Source organism: Mobula hypostoma, chromosome 20 (assembly GCF_963921235.1).
Source record: "Mobula hypostoma chromosome 20, sMobHyp1.1, whole genome shotgun sequence".
Lineage (NCBI taxonomy): Eukaryota > Metazoa > Chordata > Chondrichthyes > Myliobatiformes > Myliobatidae > Mobula > Mobula hypostoma.
In genome coordinates this window covers 63,990,001-64,012,644 of record NC_086116.1, presented here as the reverse complement: position 1 = coordinate 64,012,644, position 22,644 = coordinate 63,990,001, and the positions used below count along the sequence as shown (strand labels likewise).

The 22,644-nt window shown below is 41.6% G+C and overlaps 1 protein-coding gene across 4 annotated transcripts in view; it reads right to left on the bottom strand.

Moving 5' to 3' along the window:
- cdhr5-rs (cadherin-related family member 5, related sequence) overlaps nucleotides 1-22,644 on the bottom strand; it is a 67,353-nt gene that overhangs the window by 5,321 nt on the left and 39,388 nt on the right. For all 4 annotated transcript variants that reach the window (XM_063072202.1, XM_063072203.1, XM_063072204.1 and 1 more), the window contains 4 exons: nucleotides 21,717-21,917; nucleotides 20,014-20,145; nucleotides 19,731-19,809; nucleotides 17,299-17,486 (listed from right to left, as the gene is read on the bottom strand). In XM_063072202.1, coding sequence (XP_062928272.1) covers nucleotides 17,299-17,486; nucleotides 19,731-19,809; nucleotides 20,014-20,145; nucleotides 21,717-21,917 — 600 coding nt within the window. The remainder of the gene's footprint in view (nucleotides 1-17,298; nucleotides 17,487-19,730; nucleotides 19,810-20,013; nucleotides 20,146-21,716; nucleotides 21,918-22,644) is intronic.

Genomic DNA, 22,644 nt, shown 5'->3' with positions numbered 1-22,644 from the left:
TGCTTTACCATAGGATAAGGTACAAACACAAAATTTATAAAAAATTAAAAATAAACAAAACTCAAAGACAAAAAGGTGGTAGTTAAATATAAACTACAGTATATGTTAGCAAAGTTAAATAGGTTTTGAGCTGGTATTTAAAATTTTCAACTAAGTCTGAATACCTCCTGTTTTAGAATCAAATTTCAGTTTAGCAGCATGTTTTTTAAAAGATCTGCCAATTACCTTCATAGAGAGATTGGTTTTCAATGTAAAAGACCTGTGGAGGAAGACCTGGGAGCAGGATTATAAAATGAACAGGATCCTATGATATACTCCAGTCCAGACCATTAAAAACTTGAAAAACAAGAGGTAGAACTTTAAAATCAATTCTGAAAGATCCAGGAAGCCAATGCAGTAATGATACGGCAATGATATGTTCTTCATTCTGGTTTTGGTTAAAAGTCTAGCAGTAACGTTCTGAATGTGTTGAAGTTTGTCAATAGATTGACTGGAAAGCCAGTAAAACATGCATTGCAGTAATCTTGTCTGTTCGACGTAAAGGCATGAATTAGTTTATCAGAATCATTATGTGACAGAAACAAACGCACCTTTGCAATATTTCTTAAGTGTATAAAATGCTGCTTTGATCACTTTAAGTGAGGTTTAAAATTCAAATCTGCATCTAGGATAACATCTAGACTAGTTACTTGTGATTTTACAAGGCAAGTAAGTTTCATCAGAAGCTTATCTCTTTTGGCTTTGGGACTAGCCAAAAGTATTCCAGTTTTACATTTTAGGAAGTTATTGCTCATCTATTTGTTGATCATTTGATGTATTGGTATTACAGTGGAGTAAAGGGAATTATAGAAGCATGAGGGAGGAGTTGGTCAGAATTCACTAGTAAAAGAACACTGACAGGGATAACAGCAGAGTAGCAGTGACTGGAATTTCTGGAAGCATTTCTTAAGGCACAGAATACATACATCTGAAAGAGGAAGAAGTATCTGAAAGGCAAATTGACACAACCGTGGCTAACAAGAGAAGTTAAAGCCAAAGAGAAGGCATATAATATTCAAAAATTAGTGAGAAGTTAGAGGATTGGGAAGTTTTCAAGTACCAACTAAAGAAGTCATTAAGAGGTAAAGTTGAAACACGAAAGTAAGCTAGCTGATCATATTGAAGAAGATTTACAAAGTGTAAAAGAGGCCAGAGTGAATATTAGACCCCTGGGAAGTGATGCTGGAAAGGTAATAATGGGGGGCAACAAAATGGCAGAAGAACTGAATCAGTATTTTGCATCAGTCTTCACTGTGGAAGATACTAGCAGCATGGTGGAAGTTCCAGGTGTCATAAAGTGTGTGAAGGTACCACTACTAGAGAGAAGGTTCTTAGGAACTGAAAGATCTGAAGGTAGATAAGTCACCTGGACCAGATGGTTTACACTCCATGGTTCTGAAAGAGGTGGCTGAAGGGATTCTAGAGGCATTAGTGATGATCTTTCAAGAATCATTAGATTCTGCAATGGTTCTGGAAGACTAGAAAACTGCAAATGTCACTCTACTCCTTACGAAGGGAGAGAAGTAGAAGAAAGGAAGTTATAGGCCAGTTAGTCTGACTTCAGTGGTTGGGAAGACATTTGAGTTGATTACTAAGGATGAGTTCTCAGCATACTTGGAGGCACATGATAAAGCAGGCTGTAGGCAGCATGAGTTCCTCAAGGGCAAATGTTACCTGACAAATCTGTTGAAATTCCTTGAAGTACAAGCAAATTAGACAAAAGGAGAATTGGTTGATGTTGTGTACTTAGATTTTCAGAAGGCCATTGACAAGATGCCACAAAAAAGGCTGCTTAACAAGCTACAAGCCCACGGTATTACAGGAAGATTCTAGCATGGATAAAGTAGTGGCTGACTCTCAGGAGGCAAAGAGTGGAAATAAAGGGAGCCTTTTCAGGCTGCCCAGTATTGACTAGTGGTGTTTCATAGTGGTCTGTGTTGGGACAAGTTATTTTTATGTTATATGTTAATGATTTTGGAAGTTATGGCTTTGTTGCACAGTTTGCAGAGGATATGAAGGTACAGTTGCAGTCAGAGGTTTACATACACCTCAGCCAAATACATTTAAACTCAGTTTTTCACAATTCCTGATATTTAATCCTAGAAAACATTCCCTGTCTTAGGTCAGTTAAGATCACTACTTTATTTTAAGAATGTGAAATGTCAGAATAATAGTAGAGAGAATGATTTATTTCAGCTTTTATTTCTTTCATCACTTTCCCAGTGGATCAGAAGTTTACATACACTTTGTTAGTATTTGGTATCATTGCCTTTAAATTGTTTAACTTGGGTCAAACATTTTGGGTAGCCTTCCACAAGCTTCTCACAGTAAGTTGCTGGAATTTTATTCCATTCCTCCAGACGGAACTGGTGTAACTGAGTCAGGTTTGTAGGCCTCTTTGCTCGCACACGCTTTTTCAGTTCTGCCCACTAATTTTCTATCGGATTGAGGTCAGGGCTTTGTGATGGCCACTACAATACCTTGACTTTGTAGTCCTTAAGCAATTTTGCCCAACTTTGGAGGTATGCTTGGGGTCAGAGTCCATTTGGAAGACCCATTTGCGACTGAGCTTTAACATCCTGACATCCTGGCTGATGTCTTGAGATGTTGCTTCAATATATCCACATAATTTTCCTTCCTCATGATGCCATCTATTTTGTGAGGTGCACCAGTCCCTCCTGCAGCAAAGCACCCCCACAACATGATGCTGCCACCCCCATGCTTCACGGTTGGGATGGTGTTCTTCGGCTTGCAAGCCTCACCCTTTTTCCTCCAAACATAACGATGGTCATTATGGCCAAACAGTTCAATTTTTGTTTCATCAGACCAGAGGATATTTCTCCAAAAAGTGAGATCTTTGTCCCCATGTGCACTTGCAAACTGTAGTCTGGCTTTTTAACAGTGGTGTTGGAGCAATGGCTTCTTCCTTGCTGAGCAGCCTTTCAGGTCATGCCGATATAGGACTCGTTTTACTGTGGATATAGATACTTGTCTCCCTGTTTCCTCCAGCATCTTCACAAGGTCCTCTGCTGTTGTTCCGGGATTGATTTGCACTTTTTGTGCCAAAGTACGTTCACCTCTAGGAGACAGAATGCGTTTCCTTCCTGAGCAGTATGACGGCTGCGTGGTCCCATGGTGTTTATACTTGCGTACAATTGTTTGTACAGATGAACGTGGTACCTTCAGGCGTTTGGAAATTGCTCCCAAGGATGAACCAGACTTGACATCATTTTCTGACCTCAATCCAATCAAAAATTTGTGGGCAGAACTGAAAAAGTGTGTGCATGCAAGGAGCCCTACAAACCTGACTCAGTTACACCAGTTCTGTCTGGAGGAATGGAACAAAATTTCAGTAACTTACTGAGAAGCTTGTGGAAGGCTACCCAAAACATTTGACCCAAGTTAAACAATTTAAAGGCAATGCTACCAAATACTAACAAAGTGTATGGTAACTTCTGACACACTGGGAAAGTGATGAAAGAAATAAAAGCTAAAATAAATCATTCTCTCTACTATTATTCTGACATTTCGCATTCTTAAAATAAAGTAGTGATCCTAACTGACCTAAAACAAGGAATATTTTCTAGGATTAAATGTCAAAACTGAGTTTGAATGTATTTGGTTAAGGTGTATATAAACTTCTGACTTCAACTGTAGGTGGAGGGGCAGGTAGTTTTGAGGAAGTAGAGAGCTACAGAGGTCTTGGACAGATGAGAAGAATGGGTAAAGAAGTGGCAGATGGAACAGTGTCAGGAAGGGTGTGGTCATGCACTTTGGCAGAAGAAATGAATGGGGTAACTATTTTCTAAATGGAAAGAAAATACAAAGTGAGGTGCAAAGGGACTTGGGAGTCCTTGTGCAGGATTCCCAGAAGGTTAATTTACGGGTTGACTCTGTAGTGAGGAAGGCAAATGCATAGTTGGCATTCATTTCAAGAGGACTGGAATATCAAAGCAAGCATATAATGTTCAGACTTTATAAAGCACTGGTGAGGCCTCACTCGGAGTATTGTGAGCAGTTTTAGCCCCTTATCTTCGAAAAGTTGTGCTGAAACTGGAGAGGGTTCAAAGGAAGTTCACAAAAATGTTCCAGATTTGAATAACTTGTCATATGAAGAACGTTTGATTGTTCCAGGCCTGAATTCACGGGAACTTAGAAGAATGAGGGGTGACTCATTGAAACCTATCAAATGTTGAAAGGCCTTAATAGAGTGGGAGAGTCTAATACCAGAGGACAGAGCCTCAGAATAGAGGGGTGTCCTTTTAGAACGGAGATGAGGAGGAATTTCTTTAGCCAGAGAGTGGTAAATATATGGAATTCATTGCCATAGGCATCTGTGGAGGTCTAGTCTGCATGTATTTTTAAGGCAGAGGTTGATGGGTTCTTTATTTGACAGTACATGAAGGGATACAGGGAGAAGGCAGGAGATTGAGGCTGAGAGGAATAATGGATCAGACATGATGAAATGGAGGAGAAAACTCAAATGGGCAAAATGGCATAATTCTGTTCCTATAACGTATGGTCCTATGCTCTTATTGAAACCATACCAGAAGTCAGAGAAGATGTGGTGTAATCATCATCAAGCTCAACCGAGATGTAAACTTGTGCGTCATCTGCATAACTGCGGAATTCAAGTTTATGTTCTCTAGTGATGTCTCCTAAGGAAAGCATATGTAAGGAAAAGAGTAGGAGACCAAGACAGCTTTCCAGAGCAACACCAGAAAGGACCATTACATCTCTAAAATAGACAAAAAAATTTCTCTTGAAGAAGAAATGTTAACAAAACCAGCTAAGGGCACTACCTGATGTCAACCCAGTTCTCAAAGTGATCCCGGAGAATGTTGTGGTGAATTGTGTCAAACGCAGTGTAGGGTAATGTAATGGGTGGAAATGAGCATCATAGAACATAGAATAGTACAGCACAGTACAGGCCCTTCAGCCCACAATGTTGTGACGACCCTCAAATCCTGCCTCCCATATAAGCCCCCACCTTAAATTCCTCCATATACCTGTCTAATAGTCCCTGAAACTTCACTAGTGTATCTGCCTCCACCACTGACTCAGGCAGTGCATTCCACGCAACAACCACTCTCTGAGTAAAAAACCTTCCTCTAATATCCCCCTTGAACTTCCCACCCCTTACCTTAAAGCCATGTCCTCTTGTATTGAGCAGTGGTGCCCTGGGGAAAAGGCGCTGGCTATCCACTCTATCTATTTCTCTTATTATCTTGTACACCTCTATCATGTCTCCTCTCATCCTCCTTCTCTCCAAAGAGTAAAGCCCTAGCTCCCTTAATCTCTGATCATAATGCATACTTTCTAAACCAGGCAGCATCCTGGTAAATCTCCTCTGTACCCTTTCCAATGCTTCCACATCCTTCCTATAGTGAGGTGGCCAGAACTGGACACAGTACTCCCAAGTGTGGCCTAACCAGAGTTTTATAGAGCTGCATCGTTACATCGCGACTCTTAAACTCTATCCCTCGACTTATGAAAGCTAACACTCCATAAGCTTTCTTGACTACCCTATCCACCTTTGAGGCAACTTTCAGGGATCTGTGGATGTACCCCGAGATCCCTCTGCTCCTCCACACTACCAAGTATCCTGCCATTTACTTTGTACTCTGCCTTGGAGTTTGTCCTTCCAAAGTGTACCACCTCACACTTCTCTGGGTTGAACTCCATCTGCCACTTCTCAGCCCACTTCTGCATCCTATCAATGTCTCTCTGCAATCTTTGACTATCCTCTATACTATCTACAACATCACCAACCTTTGTGTCGTCTGCAAACTTGCCAACCCACCCTTCTACCCCCACATCCAGGTCGTTAATAAAAATCACGAAAAGTAGAGGTCCCAGAACAGATTCTTGTGGGACACCACTAGTCACAATCCTCCAGTCTGAATGTACTCCCCCCACCACCACCCTCTGCCTTCTGCAGGCAAGCCAATTCTGAATCCACCTGGCCAAACTTCCCTGGATCCCATGCCTTCTAACTTTCTGAATAAGCCTACCGTGTGGAACCTTGTCAAATGCCTTACTAAAATCCATATAGATCACATCCACTGCACTACCCTCATCTATATACCTGGTCACCTCCTCAAAGAACTCTATCAGGCTTATTAGACACGATCTGCCCTTCACAAAGCCATGCTGACTGTCCCTGAGCAGACCATAATTCTCTAAATGCCCATAGATCCTATCTCGAAGAATCTTTTCCAACAGCTTTCCCACCACAGACGTAAGGTCTATAATTACCCAGACTATCCCTACTACCTTTTTTGAACAAGGGGACAACATTCGCCTCCCTCCAATCCTCCGGTACCATTCCCGTGGACAACAAGGACATAAAGATCCTTGCCAGAGGCTCAGCAATCTCTTCTCTCGCCTCGTGGAGCAGCCTGGGGAATATTCCATCAGGCCCCAGGGACTTATCTGTCCTAATGTATTTTAACAACTCCAACACCTCCTCTCCCTTAATATCAACATGCTCCAGAACATCACCCTCACTCATATTGTCCTCACCATCATCAAGTTCCCTCTCATTGGTGAATACCGAAGAGAAGTATTCATTGAGGACCTCGCTCACTTCCACAGCCTCCAGGCACATCTTCCCACTTTTATCTCTAATCGGTGCTACCTCCACTCCTGTCATCCTTTTTTTCTTCACATAATTGAAGAATGCCTTGGGGTTTTCCTTTACCCTACTCACCAAGGCCTTCTCATGCCCCCTTCTTGCTCTTCTCAGCCCCTTCTTAAGCTCCTTTCTTGCTTCCCTATATTCCTCAATAGACCCATCTGATCCTTGCTTCCTAAACCTCATGTACGCTGCCTTCTTCCACCTGACTAGATTTTCCACCTCACTTGTCACCCATGGTTCCTTCATCCTACCATTCTTTATCTTCCTCACCGGGACAAATTTATCCCTAACATCCCACAAGAGATCTCTAAACATCGACCACATGTCCATAGTACATTTCCCTGCAAAAACATCATCCTAATTCACACCCGCAAGTTCTAGCCTTATAGCCTCATAATTTGCCTTTCCTCAATTAAAAATTTTCCTGTCCTCTCTGATTCTATCCTTTTCCATGGTAATGCTAAACACAAGATAATCTGCAGATGCTGGGGTCAAAGCAATACTCACAACACGCTGGAGGAGCTCAGCAGGTCGGGCAGCATCCATGGAAAAGATCTGTCGACGTTTCGGGCCGGAACCGGGTCTGACGAAGGGTTCCAGCCCGAAACGTCAACAGATCTTTTCCACGGATGCTGCCCGACCTGCTGAGCTCCTTCAGTGTGTTGTGAGTATTGTCATGATAATGCTAAAGGCCAGGGAGCAGTGGTCACTGTCCCCCAGAAGCTCACCCACTAAGAGATCTGTTACCTGAACTGGTTCATTACCTAGTACTAGATCTAGTATGGCATTCCCCTGGTCGGTCTGTCCACATACTGTGACAGGAATCCATCCTGGACACACTTAACAAACTCTGCCCCATCTAAACCCTTGGAATTAATCAGGTGCCAATCAATATTAGGGAAGTTAAAGTCGCCCATGATAACAACCCTGTTATTTTTGCACCTTTCCAAAATCTGCCTCCCAATCTGCTCCTCTGTATCTCTGCTGCTACCAGGGGACCTATAGAATACCTCCAGTAGAGTAACTGCTCCCTTCCTGTTCCTGACTTCCATCCATATTGACTCAAAAGAGGATCCTGCCACATTACCCACCCTTTCTGGAGCTGTAATAGTATCCCTGACCAGTAATGCCACCCCTCATCCCCTTTTTCTGCCCTCTCTATCTCTTTTAAAGCACTGAAATCCAGGAATATTGAGAATCCATTCCTTCCCTGGTGCCAGCCAAGTCTCTGTAATGGCCACTACATCATAATTCCATGTATGTATCCAAGCTCTCAGTTCATCACCTTTGTTCCTGATGCTTCTTGCATTGAGGTACACACATTTCAGCCTTCCACCTTACTGTCTTTACACCGTTTATTCTGCTTCTCTTTCCTCAAAACCTCTCTGTATGTTTGATCTGGCTTTACTCCATGCACTTCTTTCACTGCTCTATCGCTCTGGGTCCCATCCCCCTCGCAAATTAGTTTAAACCCTCCCGAACCCTGCTAGCACCTACCTGCAAGGATATTGCTCCTCCTTGAATTCAGGTGCAACCCATCCAATCTGTACAGGTCCCAGCTTCCCCAGAAGAGATCCCAATGATCTAAAAATCTAAAACCCTGCTCCCTGCACCAACTCCTCAGCCACGCATTCAACTGCCATCTCCTCCAATTCTTACCATCACTGTCACGTAGCACTGGCAGCAATCCTGAGAACGCCACCCTTGAGGTGCTGTTCTTCAGCCTTCTGTCTAGTTCCCGAAACTCACTTCAGGACCTCATCCCTCTTCCTGCCTATGTCGTTGGTCCCAACATGTATCACGACTTCTGGTTGCTTTCCCTCTCATACCAGGATGTCGTGCACCCAGTCAGAGACATCCCGGACCCTGGCACCCAGGAGGCAACAAACCATGCGGGTGTCCTTCTCACGTCCACAAAATCTCCTGTCTGCTCCCCTGACTATAGAGTCTCCAATAACAACAGCTCTCCTCTTCTCCGTCCCACCCTTCTGCACCACAGGGTCAGACTCAGTGCTGGAGGCCCTGCCAACGTGGCTCACACCTGGTCGGTCGTCCCCGCCAACAGTATCCAGGACGGTAAACTTATAATTCAGGGGAATGCCTACAGGGGTGCTCTGCACTACCTGTCTGCTCACCTTTGCTTTCCCCCCTCTGACTGTCACCCAACAACCTGCTTCCGACAGCCTAGGTGTGACTACCTCCCCGTAGCTCTCATCTATGTCTGCCTCATTCTCCCTTATCAGTCGAAGGTCATCCAGCTGCTGCTCCAGATTCCCTACACGGTCTTCCAGATCGCCCAGCTGTATGCACTTCTGGCAGATGTGACTCTGCGGGAGAGAGGAGTTCCCCCAAGACTGCCACATCTCACATGAGAGGCACATCACTGTCTCAGGAGACATTGTAAAAAGTAACTGCGAGCTAGCTTGTCCTCCGCCTCTTCTCGTCGAAGCTTCTCGTGTCAAAGCCTCAAAGCTTCACTCCTTCACTGGCCCTCTCACGCACTGGCCGCTTTGCTTGAGCTATCCCTCTATTTATCTGTTTGAGCTTTTCAAAATGTTTGGTCACCTGACCTCGACTGCCCAATCAGCTGCTTTCTGCTGAGTCTGTGCTATTCAAATCTTGATTGTCTAATCAACGGCTTTCTGCTGATCTATTCAAATCTTGATTGACTTGATTGCACAGACCAACTGCCAAAACTGCCAGAATTTCTCGAGTCAAAGCCTCAAAGCTCCACTCCTTCACTGGCCCACTCACGCACTGGCCGCTTCGCTTGAGCTATCCCTCTATTTATCTGTTTGAGCTTTTCAAAATGTTTGGTCACCTGACCTCGACTGCCCAATCAGCTGCTTTCTGCTGAGTCTGTGCTATTCAAATCTTGATTGTCTAATCAACGGCTTTCTGCTGATCTATTCAAATCTTGATTGACTTGATTGCACAGACCAACTGCCAAAACTGCCAGAACTGCCAGAATCTCTCGAATCAAAGCCTCAAAGTTCCACTCCTTCACTGGCCCACTCACGCACTGGCTGCTTTCCACAGAATTCACAACCACTGATATTGAGTTGGAGCTCACTTTGAGAGGCTGGTCTGAAGTGATGGTGTAGTGTGTTTTACCACACCTTTTTTTTTGTGCTTGGTTGAAAATAAAGGAATTGTTACAGTTTCCCTTAAGTGTAAATCATCTCTGCTATTTTATTTACGAAAACCTACATTGGTGACCATAGGCATTATTACTGACACTTTAAATCACACTGTGGGTGCTGTGGACAAACAGTTGGTTGAAGGTCTGTAGGTAATATTTCTTAGGAATATTACAGTGGACTGGTAGTCCAGTTTAAGATCACAAGACAAGGGAACAGAACCAGGTCATTTGGCCCATTGAGCCTGCTCTATATTTTCTCTCAGCTACTCTGCATGATCTCTTGAATTTGTGGACAGAATTGTTTAACCATGGCATTTTACAAAGTGATTTCTTTTTACTCCTAAGTTGGGCCACTGTATTTAATATATTTGTCAAATTATTGTTGAAAGAATCAACCATTCATTTACTGAGTAGTGTAGGTCACATGGGTCAAATGAACTAGTCAGCTCAGAGAACTTAACTTTCATTGCAGCATCAAGACACTGCTTTATAACTGTAATTTCTTTCGTGGTCTTGTTTCCAGGCAGGAGGATTTGAAAGTGTACACAAAAATTGTCAGAGATAGTGGTATCAGACAGAGACATTAAGAATAGTCACTTTTGCCATTACTAAAGCAAGTGTATTTCAGAGTTGGTGGGTGGGCTCATGTGGCATGCTGGGTAGGATCTAGTCTGTCTAGTAAACTCATGGATTCAGCTGCCACAGAGTTTCCATTAGAGAGATCTTTAACATGAATATTGAAATCACCAGAGGTAAGAATTCTCTCACAGTTCAATATAATTGAAGATAAAAATTCTGAAAGAAAGCAGGCATTGGACTTAAGAGGGCAATAAATGATAATGCCAAGGACAGGAATCACACCTACAAATTTCAAACATATGTACCTCAAAACCTGAAAGATTGTTGACAGTCATTTGCATGTAAAATAGTTTTTAAACACTGTAGCAAGCCTGCCAACTCAGCCATTAGAAACATAGAAACATAGAAAATAGGTGCAGGAGTAGGCTATTCGGCCCTTCGAGCCTGCACCGCAATTCAGTATGATTATGGCTGATCATCCAACTCAGAACCCTGTACCAGCCTTTCCTCCATACCATTAGGCCTTGGTATGCTTAAAGCAGCCCTTCTCAACCTGTTTGCCCTGGAGGAACCATTGAAATAATTATCAGGTCCCAGGAAAACCCTGTGTAAAAAATTATTATATCTACAGCTCACAGTATATTAGCATGATCAGTATGTTGTAGATATAAACAATCCAAAAATGCTCTTTTGAGTGGGGGGGGGGCGCAGATAAACAGGTGTTAAGGTCAGCTTACTTTTCTTGAAATTAATCTCTTTCCCATTCATAAATTTTTAAAACTCAGGATTTCTATCCTTGCTCTTGATGCTTGTTAAACAAGAAAAAGCTTGCTCACACATGTGAGAAGCTGAAAACTGCTGCAAAATGTTCATTGCTTTCCTATGAATGGCAGGAAACTCTTCTTCCACAGAAATCCCAAACTTGTCCAGGGGTAGGTCAGTAAATCTCATCTTGAGTGCATAATAGACCGCAGCTCACAAAGTTCTTCCACTTCTTTTAAAGGCAAGTTCTCAGGCTCAGCAGAAAATTCAGAGAAAGGATCCCTCACCAGTCATACACTTGTGTTGAAAGAGAGGAAAATACTGTTCTATTTTGTTCTGCAGTCCTTCCAGGTGGTTTTCAATAAGACTTGAGACTTTCTGATGTTCTTCCTCACTCTCAAGCCCAAGCAGCAGTGGAAATATTTCAAGATTTCCTTTGTGCAACATGATTTTTCCAAAGATTCAGTTTCCTTTTAAATCCAAGAATCTTGTCACTTGAAGTCAAAACATTTTCTCCAGGGCCTTGCTGAGATTTGTTCAACTGGTTCATATGATGAAAAATGTCTGCTAAGTAGGCTAGTTTCTGCAGCCACTCCATCTTCACAGAACTCAGCAAAATCGGACCTACTATTTTCTTCGAAGTACTCCTGCAATTCAACTTTCAACTCAAACACCCTTTTGAGAACTCTTCTTCTGCTAAGTCACCTGATTTCTGTGAAAAGGAGATCAGTGTGCTCTTTGTCCAGATTTTCATACAATTTTTTTTAAAACATTCTTGAGTCAACTGGTCTTTGTTAATTAAGTTAACCATTTTTATAGCATCATCCAGAATTTGTTTCACTTCATCTCCAAGAGCTTTTGACATCAGCACCTCTGTGAAGAAAGCAGCGTGTTGTGGCAACATCAGGATTTTCTTTTTTTTAAACAAAAGAAACAAAACCCTCATGGAACCAACCATTGATGGGACACCATCAGTACAGATGTCAAAACAGACCTTTTGTTTCCAGATATGAAGACAAACCATTAAATATATCTTGGTCTTTGCTTGTTTCAGGCAGCTCTTTGCAAACAGAAAATGTTTTCTTGAATTTCACCATCATTAGCAAATCTTACAAATGCTACAACATGATATTTATTGGTGAAATCTGTTGACTCATCAACCTGGATAGAGAAGCTGTTTTTCAGTTTATCTCTCCAAACTTCTTCCACATTTTATGACATATCATCGATACGTTGACTTATCATACCGTTTGAGAGTGAAACCTTTTCAATTTCTCTACTGCATTTTCTGCTAGCATTTACCAACGGTAATTTTACATGCTGGCAATATTAGGTTCTCACCAACTGTATGACTTTCCCTTTTCTGGGTAATAAGTTCTGCTGCTAAATAACTTGATTGCTGACCCTATTTATTTGGATCACCAGTGCATGTAAAACCCATTCAGAAGTAATTCTCATTTAGTGTCCATTGTTGCACTACTTCAGTGAAATGGCTCAGAAGGTTGTAATTCTTCATCAATAACCTTATCAGAATTGTCCCTAGGGCTAGGCCTAGAATCCTCCTCTTCCATCTCTCACCTCCTCTTCAAAATCGCCACATTAGACTGTCTTTAGAATGAAAACTTCCCTCCGATTTTCTACTGGTAGAGTTTGTTCATTCCCATACATCAGTCCGCGGCATGTAAGGGGAAGTTGGGGGAAGCAATTCAGGAAGGAGAGGCTGACGTCACAGCCCAAGCTGGGCGAGTCCATTCAATTCTTGGAAAATGCACTTCATGCTTCTCGTCAGCCTACTGTTCTCCCCGACGTGCAATACAGCGCTCAATAATTATCAGACTACCATCCTCCTCACTGTGCAATACAGCACTCAACAATTATCAATGGCCTCCCCTATCTTGTGTCAAAAACTTGGAATGGACTCAACTGAATAAACGTGGTCCAACTGCACACTGCCAAACTGGGCTGGGATTGCTAACGGAGCTGCTTGGTCACTGTCCACCACTGCGAGTACGAGCATCACACGTTGCACAAAGTTCAAAAAATGATGTTCTTTTTAATCACAATCTCACGCAAAACCCCGGTTAAGAAACCCTGGCTTAAATTGTCATAGTCTGGTGGACATAGTTCAGATAACTGGCAGTATTCATTTGGCTTAACCAGGTCTCAGTTAAGAATATAAAATTAAGGTCCGTTGAGGTAATAAAATAACTTGAGATAAAAGTATTATTTGAAAGGGATCTCACATTTAGAAGAGCTAGCTTACAGAGAGTAGTTTAGAGTGGTGCATTAATGGAGGTTGATTTTAAGTGTAGATGGTTATTTCTGCTAACAGCTTTAATAATATAGTTCAATCTTGGGGCTCTTCCAGTGACAGTGATCTGAATAGGATGGGTAACATTTACGGAACTGATGGACAGTGAGACAGGAGTAGTTATGGAGGGATCGCACACACCATTGATGGTAAATAGTCATCCGCATGGGTTTGCCAGAAGTCAGTTCAGACAGAACCCATGAGCTCTGGCTGTTCGTGAGCAGCCCGACAGGTTTGAAAAATGTGGTGCATTCCTAAAATAGATTAAAATTGTCAATGAAGCCAAAGTTCAGTGCTCTACATAGATTCTGAAGCCAATCATAAAGACTGAGGAGCCTGCTAAAATGCCCAAAGCCACAACCCTGTGAGGGAATTTGTCCAGAAATAAAAATGTGTTTACCACTGATTTTTAGAAATTCAAAGAGATCAGTAAAATCACTTTTGAGCAGCTTAGATTGTTGCTGAACAATGTCATTTATGCCAATGAGGATAACAATCCTATTTACAGGAGTAGTCAGTTAGCAGACAAGGGAGCTGCATGTATTATCAGAGACTTTAGCACCAGGAAAGCAAACAGAAACACTCAGCTTTGACTTGGTGTTCCTGATGAGGGAGTTGCCGAGTTTCAACATTGTTGGGGGGTGGGGGAAATTGGAATCTGCAGTGGTGTTGGTGTTGCGGCCCGGGTGGTAGTCTAAAAGCACTATGCAGGTGGTGGGGCCGGGGGTTACCTGATGGCAGATTGGAGCGGCGTGCAGCTGCCAGAGTTGAGCATCTCCCTACTCACAAATGAGTCCCTGATGCTTCATGTGATGGAGGAGGAGATGAGCCAGTCTTGCTTGTCCAGTATGTAGAATCTATTCTGCACTTGGATCTCTTGTCATGTTACTGGAGGAGTGAAGCACTTATGACTTCCTACAACTGTCAAAGGCTCCGCTAAGCATAGAGTTGAGCTGGCTCATGCCTTAGACCTGGCTCCCAGTTCAATCCAGCTCTCATCTGCTTTGGCTAGAGTGGCCTCGAACAAAGAGCAGTGGAACTGGGGCCCAAACCAGAGGATGGTCGAGTCTAGCTGTCCTCCAGCAGTGGTGGCACCCTCAGCGATTATGGAGTTGAGGATCTGCTCATCATCCTTAATCTAATTAAGTTGAGAAATTCTCCCATCAAGTTTGGCGATTTTCCAGTCACGGTGAAGACAGTCCTCACAGACAGGTGGGGATGTAAAAGGTGCCATGGTCCCAGTCTCTCAACCAGTTGTGCACTTGGAATGGGCCCAATGTGTCCCAATTAACCAGAATCCACTGTACATGTACGCTACTCACTTTAGCTAATTTGTAATCGTGTCACATTCAATATTCCAACCACTATCCAGGAAAAGAAGTTTTCTCTTAGTCTCTTAGTCTCTTACTGAATTCATGAGAGGTTATCGTGCACCATACTACATGGAAATATTCATTATTTTTAAAGACTTGTCAGGTGATTGCTCATCTTTCCCAGAATAAAGGACGACAGTATTGGGTTGGGATCTGATAAATTAGTTTTCTCTCTCTTTTGGTCGTCAATATGCTGCTGTGGGAGAGTGCTTCTTTACATTATAGATATGGGGCCTGAGGGCATAAACTACAAGCTTCAGAAGAATGTTAAAAGGCAACAAAAGACACAAACCAATTGAATTGACAGATGGAAGTGTGAAATTGTCCACTATGACAAGAACTAAGATTAAGCATTTTAAAGTTGGGAGGTGAATTAAATAATATTCAGAAAGCTTGTGAAGCATAGAAAGCAATGAAGGTCACACATACTAAACACTGGAGGAACTCAGCAGGCCAGGCAGCATCTATGAAAAAAAGTACAGTCAACGTTACCGGCCGAAACCCTTCAGCAGGACAAAGTTCAGCATTTTGTGTGTGTTGCTTAGATTTCCAGCATCTGCAGGTTTTCTTTGGTTTGTAAAGAAATAAAGGTTCTTTATATATTCTTTGTAGTTCAGGACAATGCATAGGAATCTCATGTTAATTAAAGGTTTGATTGACCTTGTAGTAAAGGCATCTGTTAGTCTTGTGAGACCATGGATCTGCGCCTGGAAAGTCTTCACTCTCCAGGGCGCAGGCCTGGGCGAGGTCGTATGGAAGACCAACAGTTGCCCATGCTACAAGTCTCCCCTCTCCATGACACCAATGTTGTCCAAGGGAAGGGCATTAGGACCCATACAGCTTGGTGCCAGTGTCGTCGCAGAGCAATGTGTGATTAAGTGCCTTACTCAAGGATGCAATATGTTCCCTCGGATGGGGCTTGAACTCACGACCTTCAGGTAGCTAATCCAATGCCTTAACCATTTGGCCAACGTCTTATACCTTGACAGTATATATTTTAAGAGGTTGCTTCCTTGGTGGGGGAGCATAGAAGCGCAATTCATTGTCCCAAGATAAAAGATCAGCCACTTAAATAAAGAGATTTCTTCTTATTCACAGGAATTCTAGATGCAGTAAAAAGTTAAAGTCTGTAGTAAAACTCGGTCATTAGAGAGGGAACATCGACTCAGACCATGAGAGGCCTGCGTCGGGCATTTTTATGCCTTACAAGTCGCAGATTGGAAGTCTGTGTGGGGCGCCACTCCTCGCACAGACTAGAGCAATGTGTGATTAAGTACCTTGCTCAAGGGCACAAACACGTTGCCACAGCTGAAGCTCGAACTAGCGACCTTGAGACCTTGAGATAACTAGATAAACACCTTAACCACTTGGCCATGTGCCCAACACTCGGTCATTAAGTTCATTCAAATTGTAGCTTGAAAGATTTTTGAGTGTTTAGTGAGTAGTGAGATAATAGAATATCCAAGTATACACTATCCTGACTGCGAAATACTTCACTGTTGTTTCTTTAGTGCAGAATCCAAAACCTGGAAATCCCTCATGAAAGCACAATGGTATTACCTTCAACGAAAGGAAAGTAACAGATGAAGAAGGTGCCTTGCACCCACCTCAGGAATGTAGGCCTTGACAGTGATACGTACTCATGTTCCAAAAAATAAATAAATGTTTAAACATAGAAAACAGAAAACCTGCAGCACAATACAAGCCCTTTGGCCCACAATGCTGTGCCAAACATGTCCTTACTTTAGAAATTACTTAAGGTTACCCATAGCCCTCTATTTTTCTAAGCCTGGCTAAAAGACTGGAATTAATGCAGAAGTTCAATTATGATCTGAACATAACTTGGGAGACCTGTGACTTTGTCCTGATCAAAGTGACAATGTTCTATTCATTTTACTGCTATGCTTATTTCTCTTCCGAACATTCTCTTATTCCTCAAATGTCAATGCTTTCATTCTTGTGTTGAAACCAAAGCTCATCATATGAGGGGTGATTGATAAGTTTGTGGCTTAGGGTAGAAGGAGATGAGTTATATAGCTCTCATTACATGCATGTGCAGTTCAACTCTTTGAGTGAAAATGCAGAAAGTTTGAAGTTAATAACTCATCTCCTTCTACCTTATTGAACTTATCAATCACCCCTGCTGTGGACCACTTCTGGAGGTCCAAGCTGCCAACTTCTACAAAGAAGTTGGTCGTATGCTCATGACAGCTGGACTAAATGTGTAAATGTAGGAAAAATAAATGTGCTAGGTTTTCTAAAATTGACTCCTTCTACCTTAGGCCACGAACTTATCAATCACCCTTCGTATCTCTCACACCAGTGCGATCTTTGCTTGAATTGAAGAACTCTTGATCTCCCTAATTTTCCATCCTTCTGTTATTGTTCAGATTTTAAGTGTTGTCATTATTTAATACAACACTGATAGAAATATTTAATTTAGATATCTCACCACATTGGAGTTTTGTTCAATGGCAACTATGTCCCTATGTCTGCGATGCCTGTTCCATTCTCTTCCAAAGTGTATTAGTAGAACAATTGCAAAGATGAGGAAGAGAAGTGATATCACAGCGACTCCTCCCACGAGTCCCACTTCCTTGACACTGAACTTTCTGTTCTCTTTGGTAATTCCAGATGGAACTGTACATTAATAGGAAAAACAGATGTTAGATAACAAAATTAATAAAATATGCATTGATTGTCCCAGGAGCAATGCCAGATTTTAGTGAAGGATATGTGATTTCTAGCACCTACAAGTAAATTAATGTCTAGCTGTAGAAACAAACATTATTATATCATTTTTTAAATATTGGGCATGCTCAATATTCAGTTCAGATTATATGACACATTTAAACTGGCTTGCAGGCTTTCTTTAACAATTAAAATATTACTTCATACCTCAAAGCTCTGAGCAATATGAATGTAAGATTCTCTGTGACCAAATGTATTTCATGCTACTCAGTTAAAATATTATAATGAGGATTGCACAGATCACTCTATTTTCTAGCCATGAAACATATCAAGTATTACATTGGAATCTATATTTTCACCTGAATTGGCCAAAATATCCTCAGAAATGCAGGCCAATACACACAAAATGCTGTAGAAACTCAACAGGTTGTACAGCATCAATGGAAATGAATAAACATTCGACATTTCAGGCAGAGATCTGAAATAGCCTAATGAAGGGTCTGAGCTCAAAATGTCAACTGTTTATTCATTTCCATAGATACCGGCCTGACTTGCTGAGTTCCTCCAGCATTAGGATACCATTTTTTTATTGTTGCCAGCTGGGGGATTGTGTTTGCATTAGGGTGCATGAAGGTAGAGCATGGTCTACACCAGCATAACTGTTCCTAATTTCTGCTGTGTTGTTTTGGTGGAGTGGTATCGTTGATGAGTTGGAATATTTGCACATCCAGTTGTTAGTCCTGTGTCTTTCTTCTATTATTGCAGGTAATAATTGCCACTGTTTCACATACAAGTTTCTGATCACTCACTCTATTACACAAGGACAGCTTAATAACAAAAACTATTAAACAATGTGGTTGCACGCAGGATCATTTCTACGACCCCTCTACTTTCTATCTATTTCCAGCCACTTTGCTTTCATCTCCTCATTCCACTTAACCTGGCCGAGCATCTCACGTCTTTATTTTAGTCACTTTCTGTCCCAGTTGCTATTGTTGTGAGCTTCTGCACTTATTCATCACATCAATCAATCTCTTCTGATTGGTCTATAAACAGACATGTGACAAGGAAAATCCCCCAGGGGTGGAGGGCTTTGGGCACCATTGGTTCACTATCACTTCTAACTCCTGAACAGGTCTCGCTTACTTGAACTTTAAGTACAACACTCAGTCATACCATCTGCAGAAATTCTCTGATAACTCAGCAATAGTTGGGTGTATAAAGGGAGGACAGGAGGATGAATACAGGGCCCTGGTGAAGGAGTTTGTTGAATGGTGCAAGCTGAATCATCTGCTGCTCAATATCAGTAAGACAAGGGAGATGGTGATGGACTTTAGGAAATCCAAGCCTGTACTGCTTGCTGTTACTACTGATGGTGAGGACGTGGATGTGGCGAGGACCCACAAGTATCTGGGGGCGCACCTGGATGACAGCCTTGAGTGGAGCACCAACACAGAGGCTGTGTACAAGAAGGGCCAGGGTTGTCTCTACTTCCTAAGGAGACTGAGGTCCTTTGGAGTATGCAGGCCTCTCCTTCACATGTTCTGCCAGTCTGTTGTCGCCAGTACAATCTTCTATGCGGTGGTGTACTGGGGCAATGACATTCACATGGGTGATTCCAACAGGCTCAATAAACTGATTAGAAAGGCTAGCTCTGTTATAGGAGTCAAAATGGACATACTGGAGACTGCGGTAGAACAAAGGACCCTCTAGAAAATCCTAGCAATTCTGGACGTGTTTCTCACCCTCTGCATGCCACCTTGGCTGAACAGAGGAGCACTTTCAGTAGTAGACTAAGACGACTGTGCTGCTTCAAAGAGTGCTTAATGAGATCCTTCTTATAGTTGGCCATTAGGCTCTATAATGAGTCAACCTATAGCCGGGGAAGTGATGAACCCCTCCTGTTAGACTGTTATTAACCTCTGTTTACCGGAGCTCAATTATACAATGTTTTATTTTTAAGGTAATTTATTTTTTATTCTTTCTAACTTCTGTTCTAATATTTGTACATCTGCGCACTTGTAATGCTACTGTGACACTGTAATTTCCCTTGGGATCAATAAAGTACCTCTCTAACTATCTGCTTATCTACCATATGATTTGTCTGAGCTGGGATTATTACTAAACTGAAATTTCTCTAGTGTATATAATTGATAGAGCAGGGGAGGTTTATATTTTTGATAACAGGCCTACCTGGCTGACTTGAATGAAGAACTTCAACTTTGACCCTCATACTGACCATGTCCCCTGATTCTTTGTCAGTTCCAACAATCTGTACAGATAAATCAAACCAACGTTCAGTATCTTGTCTTTGTAACTATGGAAAGAGCTATGGAGAGCAAATGTCCATTCTACCCACTGAGCTGCATTATCAGTGATAAAACAAACTCATGACATTAAAGAGTGACATTCAAACAGGTCAGAGAAATAACTTTCATGTGTTTACATCAGAGATAAAGCCAGAGTCTATCCTTACCTGTAATATGTATTTCTCATAAGCATGCAGTCGATCTGCTCGAGCTAGTAAGAGCCCTTCCTGTGTTACCTGGAACAGCTGTGTGTGATTGGACTGATGTGTCAGGGAGTAGCCAATATTCGGATTTCTCCCCTGGGATAACACATGAGCACAAGATCAGGGAAAATGCATTCACACAATATATGGTAGAATGAATAGTTAACTGCACCTACTACTTCCTAATCCCATTTGCATTCCATAAACCATTCATCAAACCTCTGCCAATAAGTTCTAGGCTGTGAATGCTTCTAACCACTGAATGGTGATGCGTCTTGGTAAAGTACTTCAGCAATTGAAATAGTTCAAGGTGATGAATCGGTGATGTACCTAAACATTTCAGCAGTTCAGTTGCTGTGAAAGGTCATGGTAATGTAATTCAGCATTGCAATGGGTCAAATAAATAATCATATGTCTATATGATGAAGTATCTCAAAGTTGGATGTGTTAAGATAATAGTTGGGCAATAAACTATTTTGGTATTGCAACAGATGACAAAGTGACGATGGAAAGGTGTCTTGCTAGTAAGTCAGGTTGAAAGATTCCTGGTGAGGTATCTCAAACACATAATAGGTTGCAATTAATTAGCAATACAGTGTGCTGGGTGTTAGGGCATTTCATTTCATTTCTTTTTAAAACATTTCTTCAATTTTAAAACCTTTCCTGGTTTCTGCTGGTAATTTCATCAGGCAATTCTTTCCATGTCTCAATAGCTTCTGAGATAAATGAAAATTCTTCTTGGCTTTATTTATTTTTGGTGATGAATTGATGCACTCTGGATACAACACTCTCCCAACAATGAAATCTTATTTCAGATTCATCATATCCAAACCTCCCACATTTCTCAAGACTTCAGATCACTTAATATTCATTTTAGGAATGAAAGGTCCTCAGTTTCTTTAATCTCTTCTCAGGATGCCTCAAGCTTTTCATCTTTGCTCTCACCTTAAAGAATCTGCTGTATGGACTACTGTAATAACTGTAGGATATATCAAGCCTCTGTCAATTCAAATGTCTGGATCATATGACCAAATTATTTAAACACAAGGGAAAATTAACTAAATTTATCCAGCCTGTCCATCTACACAGTAGCCCCTTAAAAATCATCATGTCTTTTCTGAATTCTGATGAAGAGACATTGACACGAAAAGGTATTCCTATTTTTCTCTCCAAAGACCTGCTGAGTATTTCCAGTATTTTCATGTTCAATAGTTTTACTGAGTTTTGGAACTCAGAAGTGAATAGGATACTTCAGAAATGTTCTCGAACGATGGGAAAGGCAGGTGAATGTGCTCAGTAGATAGCTCTGTGAAAGATCTATTCATAATGGGCCAGATGGCTAGCCTTTAGTGAGGTAGAATAGAAAAAGATTCTGTAAAACTGATTATTTTTTTGCTCCCCTTCTATATAACCATATAACAATGGTTATATAGAACCATTGTTATATGGTTATATAGAAGGGGAGCAAAAAAAAAATCAGTTTTACAGAATCTTTATCTCAGTCCTTTGAGGTGAAGGTGCATTGAAGAGTGAAGAAGTCTTTGAAAACTGTCTTTTGATCTTTCACATGCACCCAAGCAAGAGCTAAATGTCCCAGTTCAATGTTTCATTGGAATTTTTAACAGTAGCTAAAGAAACACATAAAACAGAAATATTATTTCACTCACATTTTTGAAATCCTGGTCTATTGCTTCTAGCATTAAGGGTTTATTGCTATAAGTAACTACCAAGGCAAGTGGGTTTGGCTGCTCCTGAATGAATCCCTCATTCTCAATGGTTTTAAACCGTGGCCGATAGCGATTCGGGGCCAAAATGCGAATCAGCACTGTTGTCACTGTGTACTTAGTGGAATCATCAACTTGGGATGCCTGGAAGAAAGACATTAATGTAATGTGGAGTCAGAGAGATGCTGACCCTCTTGTTACACGAGACAACAAACATTCTGCTTCCATAATACTTTCGGATGTTCCTTATGGATTTGGGGCTGCTGATCGTGAAAGTCACCATGGAATTTCCATAGCACACACCATTTTTTGAAATCACTTATGTTTGTTATTTCAATTCATAATTCAGGTCAATAAAAATGTTGCCCACAACGTAACCTGAAGACATAAGAACATAAGAAATAGAAGCAGGTGTAGGTCATCTGACCATTAGAGCCTGCTCTGCCATTCTATTAAATCATGGCTGATCTGAACATGGATTCATCTCCAGCTACCTTCCTTCTCCCCACAACCTATAATTTCCCTACTATGCAAAAATCTATCCAACCTTGCCTTAAATATACTTACTGAGGTAGCCTCCACTGCTTCATCAGGCAGAGAATGCCACAGATTCACTACTCTTTTGGAAAAAGCAGTTCATCCTCATCTCTATCCTAAATTTACTCTCCCAAATCTTGAGGCTATGTCCCCTAGTTCTAGTCTCACCTACCAGTGGAAACAATTTTCTTGCCTCTCTCTTATTTATCCCTCAATAATTTTATATTTCCATAAGATCTCCTCTCATCCTTCTGAATTTTCCCAACTACAGATGTTAAACTAACTGGCCTATAGTTAACTGCTTTTTGCCTACATACTTTTTCTGAGCAGTGGC